The 13773-nt window shown below is 37.7% G+C and overlaps 1 protein-coding gene across 1 annotated transcript in view; it reads right to left on the bottom strand.

Moving 5' to 3' along the window:
* SYTL5 (synaptotagmin-like 5) overlaps positions 1–1279 on the bottom strand; it is a gene marked incomplete at its 3' end in the record, with an annotated part of 82696 nt that extends 81417 nt beyond the window's left edge. Inside the window, exon 1 of the mRNA XM_008586429.1 lies at positions 1161–1279. Within this exon, the coding sequence (XP_008584651.1) occupies positions 1161–1279 (119 nt within the window). The remainder of the gene's footprint in view (positions 1–1160) is intronic.
* Positions 1280–13773: the final 12494 nt, after the last annotated feature.

The raw sequence follows: 13773 nt of genomic DNA, 5'->3' as shown, positions 1-13773 counted from the left end.
AAAAAGGAAAAAAAAAAAAAAAACCTTTGTTTCTTACAGATTGGTTGAATATCTTGAAAAAGTAGAAATGAGGCTTCTGGGCTCTTAACTGTAAAATAAACATCAACCAAGAATATTTCAATGTATTTCCAATTCTAAGGATCCTAGTTGCTTCAGGCACATTGAAAATTTTTGCAACTTGTGAAAATAATCTTATGATTAGTTTTCTCCACAAGTAAAATAAACATAAGTTTCCTATTGTAGTTTGGGGAGCTACACACGACACAAAATCTACACAGTGTACAGTTGGCAGTGACTGAGGAGGGAACTCTGTTTATTTCTGCTGCTTAATATATTTAATGACAAGGACAATAAAGGCAGCACCCAATCACAATGGATGTTGCAATCACTCAGGATGATGATGTGACCATTCAGAGTAGATCATACAGCTAATCAGAATGGATGCTGGCTAAAACACAGGTGAGCTCATACCTGGGGAACTAGCTAAATATCAACCTGTCTACAACAGATATGAAATTCAACTGTGCCTATATGACTTAACTTTCTTCACACAGAAACTTATTTCAAGAAATTCAAGTGATTTCTAGGGTATCATGGGAACTTTTCACTCTCCAGTTGCTTTTCTTCTTTTGCAGCTACGGCAAAGGCAAATCCCCAGTAAGACTGACTTGAGAAAGGCATTATGAATAGATAATTGCTAACATTTATTGAACACTCAAGTGCCAGGCACTGTATATGTATTATCTTCCTTAATCTTTGCAACAACCTTATGAGGTGAGTGTTATTATTACCCTTGTTTTACCGATGAGGAAACCAAGGTATGGAGAAGTTGAGTAGCTTTCTCTAAGTCACACAACTAATACGTGCCAGAGCCAGTATTCAAACTTGTGCAGTCCTTCCTCTTAATTACCTTTACAGCGTTATTAGCAAATGAGTGTTCTCATCAATGCCATATTTTTTTGCTCAATTTTATCCTCCTATCTGGCTAAATGATGCAGTGCCAAAGATGTTTTCTAATATCTGGGCTACTTCGGGGAACCCACAAAGTTCCAGAACAACATCTATCTCCAGTGTAGTCACATTTGCCCCATTTCTGATCTAAATTGCTTCAAACAAACAGAAAGCAGTCAAGGAGGGCCAAAAAGATAAACGAATACTACCTTATTCTCTTGTCCTCCACTTTTTTCAAATATTCGTCTCTCTTTAGGACTCCCAGGATCATTTCCTTCTCATGATCTAATAAAAATGACAGATTGATGAACTCCGAGTTCTTAGACATTTTACTTCAGCAGCAGCTCTGAGTAGCAGTGGTTGAATCTTCCAGAAGGTGAATTGATATCTACAGTTCTTAAGGTTTCCCTTGACCAACCAGAGTCACTCAGTTGTTAGGAGTAAAGTGGTTTTTATAAGGTCTTTGTAGAACTGCTGAAGGTCATTAGGTATTCTTTCAGGTTACAAAGAAAACAGACTCCACTGAGATTACGTTCCAAGAAAGTCATTACTGTTTTAACAGAAAAAGATTTCCAAAAGCTTTGCTGTGGTGTTCAGTCAGGCAGCAGCTGAGTTTCACTAAGATGCTCAATTTCAATCCTTCATAAAGCTACAGAGTAGGAATCAGACCTGCTGGGACAGAATGCAGAAAACACTGAAAAGTTGGAAAAATCAAGGGAGAGAAAAATTAATTAGGCTATTTTTCTCACAGCACTTATAAAACTGCCTAATTTTTGACACATTGATGTACCTAACTAAAAAAAATTTTTTTAAGTCAGTAAACATGCATTTATTAAATGCTTATTTTGTGTCTTTTACCATGAAATGTTATTTGTACTTAATTGGCTCCAGGTTCCCTATGCAAATTAATTTTCCTGCATTAAAATTAGCTTCCTCTGCCAGCCAGACCCCATCATCCCCACTCTTGCAGCTGACCAATGGTGAATTTGGTCACCACTTTGGGAAACTTAAGTACCCAATCTGGGCTGTCCACTACAGGTCCGGGCCCTTAAATAGCTCCCTACTTTTCCTCCCTCCCCACACCTAGGAACATAGCTTTCAAAGCACTGCTATTGAAATAAGTATAAACTGGTGCTATATAAATCAATCTCAACATATCTCACAATGTTGAATGAAAAAAAAATAAGTTACAGAAGAATGCTTGGAGAATGATATCATATGCAGGGTCTTCAAAAAGTTCATGGAAAGATAAGCATTATCTTTTAATTACATTTTCCATCAAGTTTTTGAAGTACCCTAGTCTATATGAAGGATATAATTTGCAAAAAATGTTACATCTAATTTAGGAATACATACATTTGCAGTAAAAATATCAGCAACTTGACGGGAAATTCAAGATCATGATTACCTCTGGCAGTCAGAGAGAGACACCAACAGAGAAGAGAACACAGGGGCTTCAAGTAATATTTTATTCTCAAGATGAGTATTTATATCTTATGATGTACATGATTGTGAATTATTCTACCTATGTATTATATACTGCAAAGTCGATTTTTTTAAAACTACCCCCTGTGAACATAAGAAGCTTGCCAGGCCCTGTTCCCTAACCTAACTCTTGAGCACATTCTTTCATTGGTTTGGTGCATGGATTCTCTCTATACAGCCACTTAAGAATGATGACTCCTAGGGTGACCTACTGGGTTTTGTGATTGGGCATCATCCTGTGAGACTCCCTCAGCTTCCCACTAGGTCTATGAACTACAATCTCCATGCAAGTTACACTTGGTTTCTTTGGCTCTAGCCGGGCTCCCAGGTCTAACTAGATACCTACTGAAAGGCTGCTTTGGGACCTCCCAGAAACCATAAGGTCAGGCTGACCTCAAAATCTCAGGAGATCTAAAGGACAGGATCTTGTCCAGAGCCTCCCTAACTTTCCAAAGCCCCCATGTGTTTGTTCAGTGTATATCAAACCAGAACTTTGTTAAAATGACTCAGAACTGAACTGCTTCTTACACACCAAGAGCAACCCCCTGCTGAAGAGACTGCCCAGGTCACTGCAGACTCTCTGGATTTACTCCAGGACTTTCCTCCATCTCCAAAGCCCTAGAGGCAGCACGGATCAGAGGGCCCCAAGGTTGAAACAAACAGGAAGCAACAAGGTTAAGAGCAAAAGAGGATCCTCAGAAAGGTTAATGGTTTGGGTTTTGTATCACTGTCAACTGGGGTCTCCTCAGATAAAGAACACAATTGGTTTCTCCACCCCTTTGTATCTCATCTGGCTTTATGCTGAAATGAAATAAAAATAATTGGAAACTCAGTGAATGAATATGCTATCATTACAGCCAAGTTCACTTAAGACATACTTTGTATTTTAAATGTCAGATTTAGGATGTCCTATGTGAATATTCTATAGAACTGCACTTAGAAATTATTCATAGGGTTGGGAGTTACAAAAATGCTTGACTTGAAGCTATGGTTATCACTCTCTTAGACTGTAAATACAAGTGTGCTCTCTAAAAATAGAAGGCTCTACCCTGTAAGGAGAGTAAGTAATACCAGGGGAAGCACATGAAGGTGACAGAAATGGATGCAAATGGATGGCCAAGGAGATCAGAAATAGCCAAAACTCTATCAAGAAAATCAGGATGCTTCCTCCAGAAGGCACAACTGGACTGTGATTATAATTTAGTAAAATGGAACCTTAGTGATAATAATAGAGTCCTTCTGGTGAAATACAAGATGAAGAGAAGGAGGCAGCAAGCATGGGCACAGATAAGACGGCGAGCATGGGAGATCCAAAAAGCTAGGTGTTGATGGTGCCCATCCAGACTCCAGCCAGGGAAGAAGCACGTAGGCCCCCAAATGAAAGTGATTTATTCCCTGTAGCACACGGTCCACATCGAGTGATGGAGCCTCCGTCTGGCACTTTTTCATGGCATTAATTACTCATATTGTACAACTGATTCCCCTTAATTGAATTTCACTTCCTCCCAGACACTTCTGATTAATTGTAAGTTGACTTCCATAGAGCTGTCTCTTCAGGAGTGAATGTTTTGGTCCTGCTTATGGAGCCCTCCATGTTTGGTTTAGTTTGAACCCATGTCTGATCTGTTTGCTGTGTGCTGACTCATCAAATTTCTGAGCCTTTTTTTTTTTTTTTTTTTTTTTTTTTCTGAGCCTTTTTCCTAAGGACCAGCATCTGGGCTGCAATAAATTCACCTATGCATCGTTTTTTGATGCCTCTTTTCAGCCCCTTCATAGCCCCATCTGGAGAACCCCTTGCCCACTACACACTTTAATCAAGTGAAAAAAAAAATGAGTAGTTGACCCTCATTCTTTTAATTAAGTGTGCCCAGGAAACACTACTCACATTAAGAGAGAGAAATTTATTTTTATTTTACTCCTCAATTCCTTAACTTAAACAGATCTCTCTTTAAACATTTCAGATGTGTATTTTTCCCTCTCTGCCTTGCTGACTTGAGCTAAACTAGAAAGACGACAAATTGGTTTGTACTCCCATGTCATTCTGCTGCCTTTCAGCATAGATAGCTTAGGACAGGTCATTAACTCTGCTGATCATCAAAAAAGATGGGGTAATCAAAAATTCTCACAGCATCACACAGAGACATAAGCTTAAAAAGCATCTGTTTTGAGTAATGCGCACTTAAAAATAATAGAGGTTTATATCTGAGGCAAAGGAAAGGATATATCTGAATATATGTCATTACCAGGTACCTAAAAAACAGCTTTAAAAATAAAATGTTTCTAGGAGTGCTCTTAAGATAAAACTAATAAAAATAAAGTCAATTTCCTGTTTGCCTGTTACTGTGTGAAAACAGCTACATGGATTTTCAGCACACTTAGAGGGATGTTTATGACACTTAGAATATAAACTAAAGGGCATATGCAAAATACACTTGATGGTGCCTTTCAAATAAATAAGTTATCCTGCAGGACAGCTATAACTGGAGTACAGCAAGAATCCACATTCTGTCAAAAGGTGAGAACTGCCATAGAGATGCAGGTGCCACAAAAAAAAAAAAAAAAAAAAAAAAAAAAAAAAGACTTTTACTATGAACCCCAAGCTGAAAGACTCAAGGGCAGATGCTATGGAACTGCAGGCATTTATTTTCAATAGAGCAGTTTCTTCTCAGATGGGCAACTCTGTGCAGTACATTACGTGGGAGTGCAGTGGCTTAGGGTTTTTTGTTTGTTTGTTTGTTTGTTTGTTTTTTAAATTTCACAATGGTATTGATTCTCCAAACAATACTAGAAAGTCCAGCTAACAATACCATCAATTTTAGACTGATACTTCAAGAGCAGCAATTCTCAGAACACTCCATACTATTAAGAGCTAACACTTACATAACTCAGCTAAACCTTATGACCTCCCTTTGAAATAAATTCTGTTTTTATCCCCATTTTACAGATGAGAAAACTGAGGCATAGAGAGATTAAGTTAGTAAGTAACTCAGAGTCGTTTGGTTTCAGGGACTCTGCTTACAATCACTAAATTTGGCTGCCTCTCAGTGCCTCCATGGAAAAAACAGTATCCCACAAGATGTTATAAGATACTCTATGGAATTTTTTAAAGTCCTGTAGTCCAACAAAAAAATTTAGATATGTAAGGTTAAACCAAGTTAAATAATTTTTCTTCTACAGAACTTCTAGCTCTTTAATACTTTAATGTTTATTATAAATTTTCACACAACCCTCAGTTTGGAAAAAGATATTTAATATTATTGGTTCTTATCTTGGCATTGCATATTTTGATACTTTTAAAGAGAAGACTATTTCTATCTTTAAAAAACTGGTTAGGAAAAATCTAAATAAATTCAATAGAGAAAGACTTAAGAGAAAAATCAAAAAGCACATCATTATAGCATACATATCAATAGTGGAAATTTTGAAATAGCCTAAAGTTACAGCAAATTTAAAATGAGGTATTTAAAAATATATTGACATGGATAATACCAAAGCTATACTGTTAGCTGAAAATAGAAGATAATTACACTTTTGAATGCATATACATTTAAAGCAATGCAATAGAGATCATATATAATATATGAAAATGCATAGGAAAAGGCACAGAATGAAACATAGTGATCTGTGAGTCATGTTGTATATAGAGATTGAAGTTGGATTGTTAAGGGTGAGAGAAGAGATAAAAAGGGGCTATTTCCATGTTATTCATTATTTTGGACGTGTTCACATAACCATATATTATTTACATCTTTTAAAATTTGTAAGAAGCAATAAGGTGTGGTAACTGACTGTAGTTATAAGAAAAGAAAGAAAGAGTCTGAAAATAATTTTAAGAATTTGATCCCAGAAGAATATAAATGATATTGCCAGCAATAGGAAAGTTGGAAATGTGCTGGTTTTGGTGAGCGATAATGAATTTGGGTTTCAGACATGTCGTAAATTAGGTGACACCATCCTCGTTCATCAGCATCACAGTTTTCTGTCTCCATTCTTACTGTTCTATATGAGATTCCTCCAAAACACAAACTCGATAATTGTCACTCTCATACTAAAAACGCTTCAATGTGTTTCCTTTGCTCCTTTTTTTTAACCTGTATCTTGCAACCTTGTTAAAATTCACTTATAATTTCTTTCTTTCCTCCTCCTCCTCCTCCCCCCCCCACCACAGGGATCCAAACACTTGACATGGTGTTAAAACACCGAGCTCTAACCAACTGAGCTAACTGGTCAGCCCTCCTTTGCTCTTAAAAGTCCAAATTGCTTAATATGGCTTACAAAACACTGCAGGATCTGGCCTTTGCCTACCTCTCTCTTACATATCTATCCTCTAACCACACTCAAAGTTTCATTCCTCCAAAGAAGCCCTAATCTTCCTCACCTCCAGATCTTCCTGCTTGCAAGACTCTCTGCTTGGAAAACTTTCCCCTTCCCTGTCCATCTCCTAATTATCAAGTATCCACAGGAATCTGCTTAAATGCCTGACTCATAGTCTAGCTTAGCTATTTCTGGTAAACTGAATAAAGACCCCCACGTCCTAATCCCTAGAACCTGTGAATGTTACCTTATATAGCAAAAAAGATTTTGCAGACATGATTAAATCAAGGATCTTGAGATAGGGAGATTAGCCCAGATTATGTGGATGGGCTCAATGTAATCACAATGGTCCGAACAAGAGGGAGACAGTAGAGGTGAAGTCAGAAAAGGAGATGTGATGATAGAATCAGAGGTGGAGTGACAGGATTTGAAGGTGCAGGAAGGGGCCACAAGCCAAGGAATGCAGATGGCCTCTATAAGCTGGAAAAGGCAAGGAAATGTATTTTCTCCTGGAGCCTCCAGAAGGAAGGCAATCCTGTCAACACCCTGATTCTAGCCTCATAAGACTCATTTTAGACTTCTGACCTTCAGAACTGTAAGATAGTACAGTTGTGTTAGGACACTAAGTTTGTTGTAATTTGTTAGACAGCAGCAGTTGGAAACTCATACAGTATCTATGCAATACATTTTCATACTTCTACCTCTTTTCACACCCTCATTTCATACTTCTACTTCTTTTCACACCCTCTACTTCTCCCATGGTAACATTCTATCAGTTGGGGTAAGCTAACAGTGGTATTTAAAGTGTGGCCTGCAGACTGGTTTAGGTCTGCAAACTTATTGGTTTGCAATCATATGAAGTACAGAAATTCAGAATTAGCATTTAGAATTTTTTTTTTAAAGATGACCGGTAAGGGGATCTTAACCCTTGACTTGGTGTGGTCAGCACCATGCTCAGCCAGGGAGCGAACCAGCCATCCCTATATTGGATCCGAACCCATGGCCTTGGTGTTACCAGCATTGCACTCTCCTGAGTGAGCCCCAGGCTGGCCCAGCATTTAGAAATTTTTATAGTAATTTGATAGACTAATTTTAAATCTGTTGAATCTAACAATAATTTAGTCTTAATTTTTATGTATTTTATATCTCATATCTATTAATTTATTTCAACTATATTTTACAACTGTGTTGGTCTATAACAGATTAGAAATAAAAATAACAAATAACCTAATCTTTTGCTATAGATATTTTGAGTAGCACTGGGCAAGAATATGCTGTGAAACAAACAATTCCCAAGTCACAATGGCTTGTAACAGCACAGGTTTATTTCTTGCTCGTGCCACATATTCCTCAAAAACCCAGGCTGATAGAGTAGTCATCGTCTTAAACATTGCCAGTTGCCACACCAGAGGGAAAAGAGAGCTCTGGAAGATCTCAGAGTAGGAATTCAATGCCCTGGCCTGGAAGTGACAAATATTATCTCTACTCACAACTCATGAACCAGAACTGGTGGTCAGTTAGCGTTATCCAATTACAAGGGGGCCAGGAACTGCCATCCTACCATTTTCCCACAAGGGGAAAAGATCAGAAATACTTGGTGAACAACACTAAGGACTGTGCCAAACACTTACCATACTTATTCAATGTTGGTTTTCCCTGATAAACCTTAAGCTCTGTGGGAGACCTTATTTTTTCTTGATCACCACTATATTCCCAGAACTTCACACAGTTCCTGGCACTGTGTAGGTGTTCAAAAGTATTTTCCAAATGAATAAATTAATGAATGAGATAAAAATAAAATGTTTGATAAGTAATGCTTAAAATAAAAATTGGGATATATAGCACCTCATCTCAGGAGAAGACATTGGATCAGTCTGAGGGGATGCTCTATGCCACTGTGAAGTAGGAAAAAGAAACTAAACTCTGGGCAGATGCTCTGGGTGGAAGAGTTGGACAATATTCCAGCTTTGTGGGAGCCACTATAGTGCTAGTGGATTTACAGAGGGGTGTACCACTGAAACTACTGTACATGACATTATAGTGGCCTTCTTACCATGAATGCCTTCTTCATAACCTGTGGTAAGTTCTATTTAACCAGACAAGCAGTTAACCTTCTTCCAATAATTCTATGTTACAACATTTCATAAAATATTACCATTTTTAGAATGAATGAATGGAAAATGGACAGAAAAATCTGTTTCACTTAATTTTTAAAAAATTACCAGTGAGAACTTGAGGACAAGAGGATACATCACACAACATGTAGGAAGAACATCAGTGATCGGAATTTCCTCGGAAACCTTCTACTTAGTGGAGCTTTTTAGCTTCAAATACAACGTGAACACTCATTCCTTCATGTTTCAGTTACCTGTTGCTCAGATGACTGGGCTCAATTGGGAGGCACTCATTTGGTAACTCTTATGAGGCTACGAGGCTGAAGTCAAATGGCAGCTAGAGCTGCAGTCATCTGAAAGGTGCCTTAGGTGGGATGCTAAAGATGACACACTCTCAAGACTGGCAGTTGATACAAGCTGTTCACTGGGAGCACAGTTGGGGCTGTTGATTACAACACCTATATATTGCCTGTTTTTCATGGTGGTCTCAGCATAGTCCAACTTTTCATATGGCAGCTGTCTTTCCTCCAAACCTAGTGTTCCAAGAGGCCCAAACAGAAGCCACAAGTCATCTTATGACTTAACTTTGGAAGCCCCAAAACATTACTTCTTCCAAGTTTTATCTGTCAAGAAATGGAATGGAAGTAGCAAATAATTTGTGGCCCTCATACATTTACCTTATCTCACTTTCCTAATATATAGGATGTGTAAGATGGTGGTTATCAGGAAGCTTGCAGATCAAGGGTAACCCATTCTTTCAGTTCTTCATGACAATGGAAAATTTACATTTGTACCATGATTCTCTATTAATCGTTACTGGATCGGTACAAGTGTAGGCACTTTTAACTGTACAAAGAGAAGTAAGCAGAGATTGAAATGCTCAACTATCAAGAGGTAAGAATGTGAAAGTTATTACTATTTTACACACACGTAGACACATAAATCAGTGGAAAGGTAGCACAGTTAGCAGAAATGGAAATGCTTTGAAACTCACGTATAAACCCACCAACAGTATCATGAGGATTAGTGGGGATTGGGTGAAAACTGGTTCCGTGGGTTCCAGGGACCCATGAAAGGGTAATAGAGCGAGAGAAGATAATATTCTCAACAGAATCTGAAGAGTAAAATGAAAGACTCCTTAAAGTGTTTCTGCAATACTTGTATATGCCCCATTATTTGCTGCACAGATTCGTAAACCTTTTTGGAAATAGCTGATCCCTTAGATAGTCAGTGAAAACTACAGACTCTCTACCTTGAAAATATACACATATGTTTTAATGGCAAAGGGAGGTAATTTCAGGGGTTCATAAACCATGGTCATTCAAGGGTTTATAGTCCACAGGATAAGAACTACTAATACAAAGTCTTCAAAATCAAAGGCTGACTCTGTGTACTCTCCCAGAGTTGATGTTGGAGAAAGTGGGGAGTAATGGAAAGAGTATGGGCTTTGGAAAGTAATGGAATTGAAATTCTACTTCTTGAGAGAATAACGTGGACACACTACTCTACATTTTTTTCATCTCAATTTATTCATCTGTAAAACGAGAATATTAATATCTACTTCCTTGGTTTGTTGTGAATATTAAAATGAGTTAATGTATACAAAGTGCCTTGCGCAATGCCTGGCACATAACAGATGCTGAAAAAATGTTAGACCCCTCCACCCTTTCTGTTTTTACTGAAGTTAAGCAAAATGTCATTAAAATGGATCAGTCAAAAACATATCACTATTCCCCTTGATTCACAAAATACCTCGAGGTCTCTGGCTTCCTAGACATTTTACTGAATACTGATAAATCTTAGCAATTGCTTAGAAACACCACAATTTTCTATTAATACAATAAAACTATTAATATCACTAAGATTATTTTATATGTGATGACATGCAGGAAGGCTCACAATACAAAGGTAAGTGAAGAAAATCGGGATATAAAACTACTTATGCAGTAGGATTCCAATTGTGTTAAAATAAATAAAAAAATATAAATAAATAAATAAATAAATAAATATGCACCTAAATATTATAGAAGAATGAATGGGAGGAAATAAGCCAAAATAATAAGTCTATCTTTATGTAGTTATATTATGAATGTCTTTAAATAATTTTATTTACATGTTTTTACAATGAATACATATTACTTATAAAATCAGTAGATAAAAATACAGCAAATGTCATTTCTGTCAAAGTATATTCTAGTCTGTGCTTCATATGTCATGATACACAATGCATATACCCACTGATTAACATGGTTGGCTACTGAAAAGGAAAAAAAATAGTAGTCATATAGCTTTGAGGTCAGTAAATCTATTTTAAAGTAATGTTTAATTCACATGTTCAGTCTGAAAAAATAAAAGCAAAGAACAGATAGAATGGGTTACAGAACATATACATGTTTATACAATAAACATGTATAAAACTGCATAAGAAACTGTACTGGATCTGGAGGATATATACATGAAGTTCTGTTCTCAATGGGCTTGTCTATTTTCCAGCGGAGACAGACATAAACATAAACAACACAGTCTTATAAATGCCACCTTTGGCTTCGAGAACATAAAGAAAAGGACAGTTTGGAAGAAGAAAGTGGTCATTCTAGGTTATGAAAACAGCAAATGTGAAAAGTCACAAGAACACATAACTAGCCTAGGGAATGGTAAATAAACCCAGAGCTGGGGCTGGGTTAAGGGTGGAGAGGTAAGAGGAAGAGGGATGCCAGCGTGGGAAGAATTTGGTATTCAAATAAAGCATCTGGTTGTTAACCAGTGTTTTAAAATCTGTATCTTTAGGAATGTTTTCTTAGAAATCACATACAGCAAGGGTGGCTGAGTGGCTGAGCCTATGGTGTCAACGTCTGCTTCAAACAGAGCACCTCTGCTTTCATCTGTTCTATAAGTTGGATTTCCTGATAGGATTTTATTTGAAAAAAAAGTTCCCTGATCTTAAAAAGTCTGAAAACTTCTTCCATGCCATCAAGCTGTTGAATGCTTTTAAGCCAAGGAATAGCACAGTGAGATTTCTGTTTTAGATTTGTGTTTTGAAAGACCAGTACTCTGTGATAGGATGAAAGAAAGCGTAGAAGTCAGGTAGACAATGAGGAGGCTTTTGCAGAAGTGCCAGGAAGAGATTAGGAACCAAAGCTCTGGTAGTGGTAAAGGAAATAAGGCTCATTTTTGAGATATTTGGAAATAATCTCAATAAGATCCAGTGACCAACCAGATGTAGAGGTATTGCATAAGGAATGCAAAGGTTCTTAAATTTTAATGTACATAATATGTAGGATGCTTGTTAAAAAATAGATTTTGGGGGATCCATCTCCAGAGATTCTGATTTGATAAAATGGGGTAAAGCCTAAAAATGTTGATGATAATACTGTTAACAGAGATGGAGAGTACAACACGTTGAAGTCCAGGTACTTATGAAGCAAGCATCAAAAAATATCTATCCAGAAGGGCATTTGGAGTATAGAACTCCCAATAAACTTTTTAGTTTATCAGGGAAGTCTACACTAGAGGCATTTAATTGGGAATCATTGGTGTCTAGATGGTGGATGGTGGCTGCCATTCAAGTAAGCGAGATCACCTGAAGAGAGAAGAGAAAAGAGCCACAGATAGAACCATGAGGAGCAATAATATTTAAAAAATGAACAGAGGGGGCCAGCCCCGTGGCTCACTCAGGAGAGTGCAGCGCTGGTAGTGCCAAGGCTGCGGGGTTCGGATCCTATATGGGAATGGCCGTTACTCTCACTGGCTGAGTGTGGTGTGGATGACACCAAGCCAAGGGTTACGATCCCCTTACCGGTCCAAAAAAGAAAAAAAAAAATGAACAGAGGAATAAATGAGATGATAAAAGAGACTGAGGAGGGATGATCAACAGAGTGGGAGGAGCAGTTGAGTATAATAAGCTGAGAGTCAAGTATATCACTCAGAGCCAATGATGTAGGCCATTGCTAAATTCAGATTAACAAACAAAGCAGACTGTTACAAACACCTCCAGCTGTAAGTAAACTAAACCGAGAATTTCTGGAAAATGCACCATATCAATAAATTCAGCCCAATCCAGTGTTATATCACATTTTCTTTGGCCTGACACCATAGCTTTCTAATTATATAAATTAGAAAATCCTGGACTTATTATGGTATGCAATATAATTTCCTCCAGGTCAGGCTTTGTACTTGTTCCTCTGGAGCACGCTAAGATCTGACCACAGTTATGGGTCCTGTGGCAACCACGTGCATCTTAAAAAAAAAAAACAAAAAAGAAGGCCTGAAAATTGGCCATTAGTTAGGAGATCTAAAGTTGTCATTGACTAAGACCAAAGGAAACAATAGTTCAAGATTAATGACTGAAGGGAAGCTCTGCAATAGAGGCTTATCTTGCAGGAAACCACCTGAAGCTTGCATGTTCTGGTATTAGTGTGGTGTAGATCCTTTTTAACAGGAGTTAGAGTGAGTTAGTGTTGGGAAACAAGCAGAAATGCCTTCATACATATGAAATGCTTGGTCAGATAGCTCTTTCAAGTTCAGTGCCCTAAACAAACATCTTAAGTGTAAGTAGCTTGAAGGCTGCTGTAAGAAGATACAATAATGTATCCCTAAATTGGACTAATCACCATCCAATCCTAATTAACCAAGCTGTATTTATGGATTGCAGATTACTCTTAGGGAATCTTGCTTCCAAGGTTGTAGAGACATGACCTAGCTGAGAAGTTACAAAGGTCCTTTGTGGACACCCACCCATTCTGTCACTCAGGATATTAGCTTGCAACTCCAGGAAGATCTATTTTAAACTAAATCTGAAGTTGACTCCCACCTGCTCGGACCTCTCTTCTAGAGGAGGAATTATTCATAAATACAGCCAGCTTGCTGCCCCTCACACTTAGTTGGGATTCCTATCAGTCTGACTGATAAT

Source organism: Galeopterus variegatus, unplaced genomic scaffold (assembly GCF_000696425.1).
Source record: "Galeopterus variegatus unplaced genomic scaffold, G_variegatus-3.0.2 Scaffold3981, whole genome shotgun sequence".
NCBI lineage: Eukaryota > Metazoa > Chordata > Mammalia > Dermoptera > Cynocephalidae > Galeopterus > Galeopterus variegatus.
This window is presented reverse-complemented; position numbering and strand designations above follow the sequence as displayed.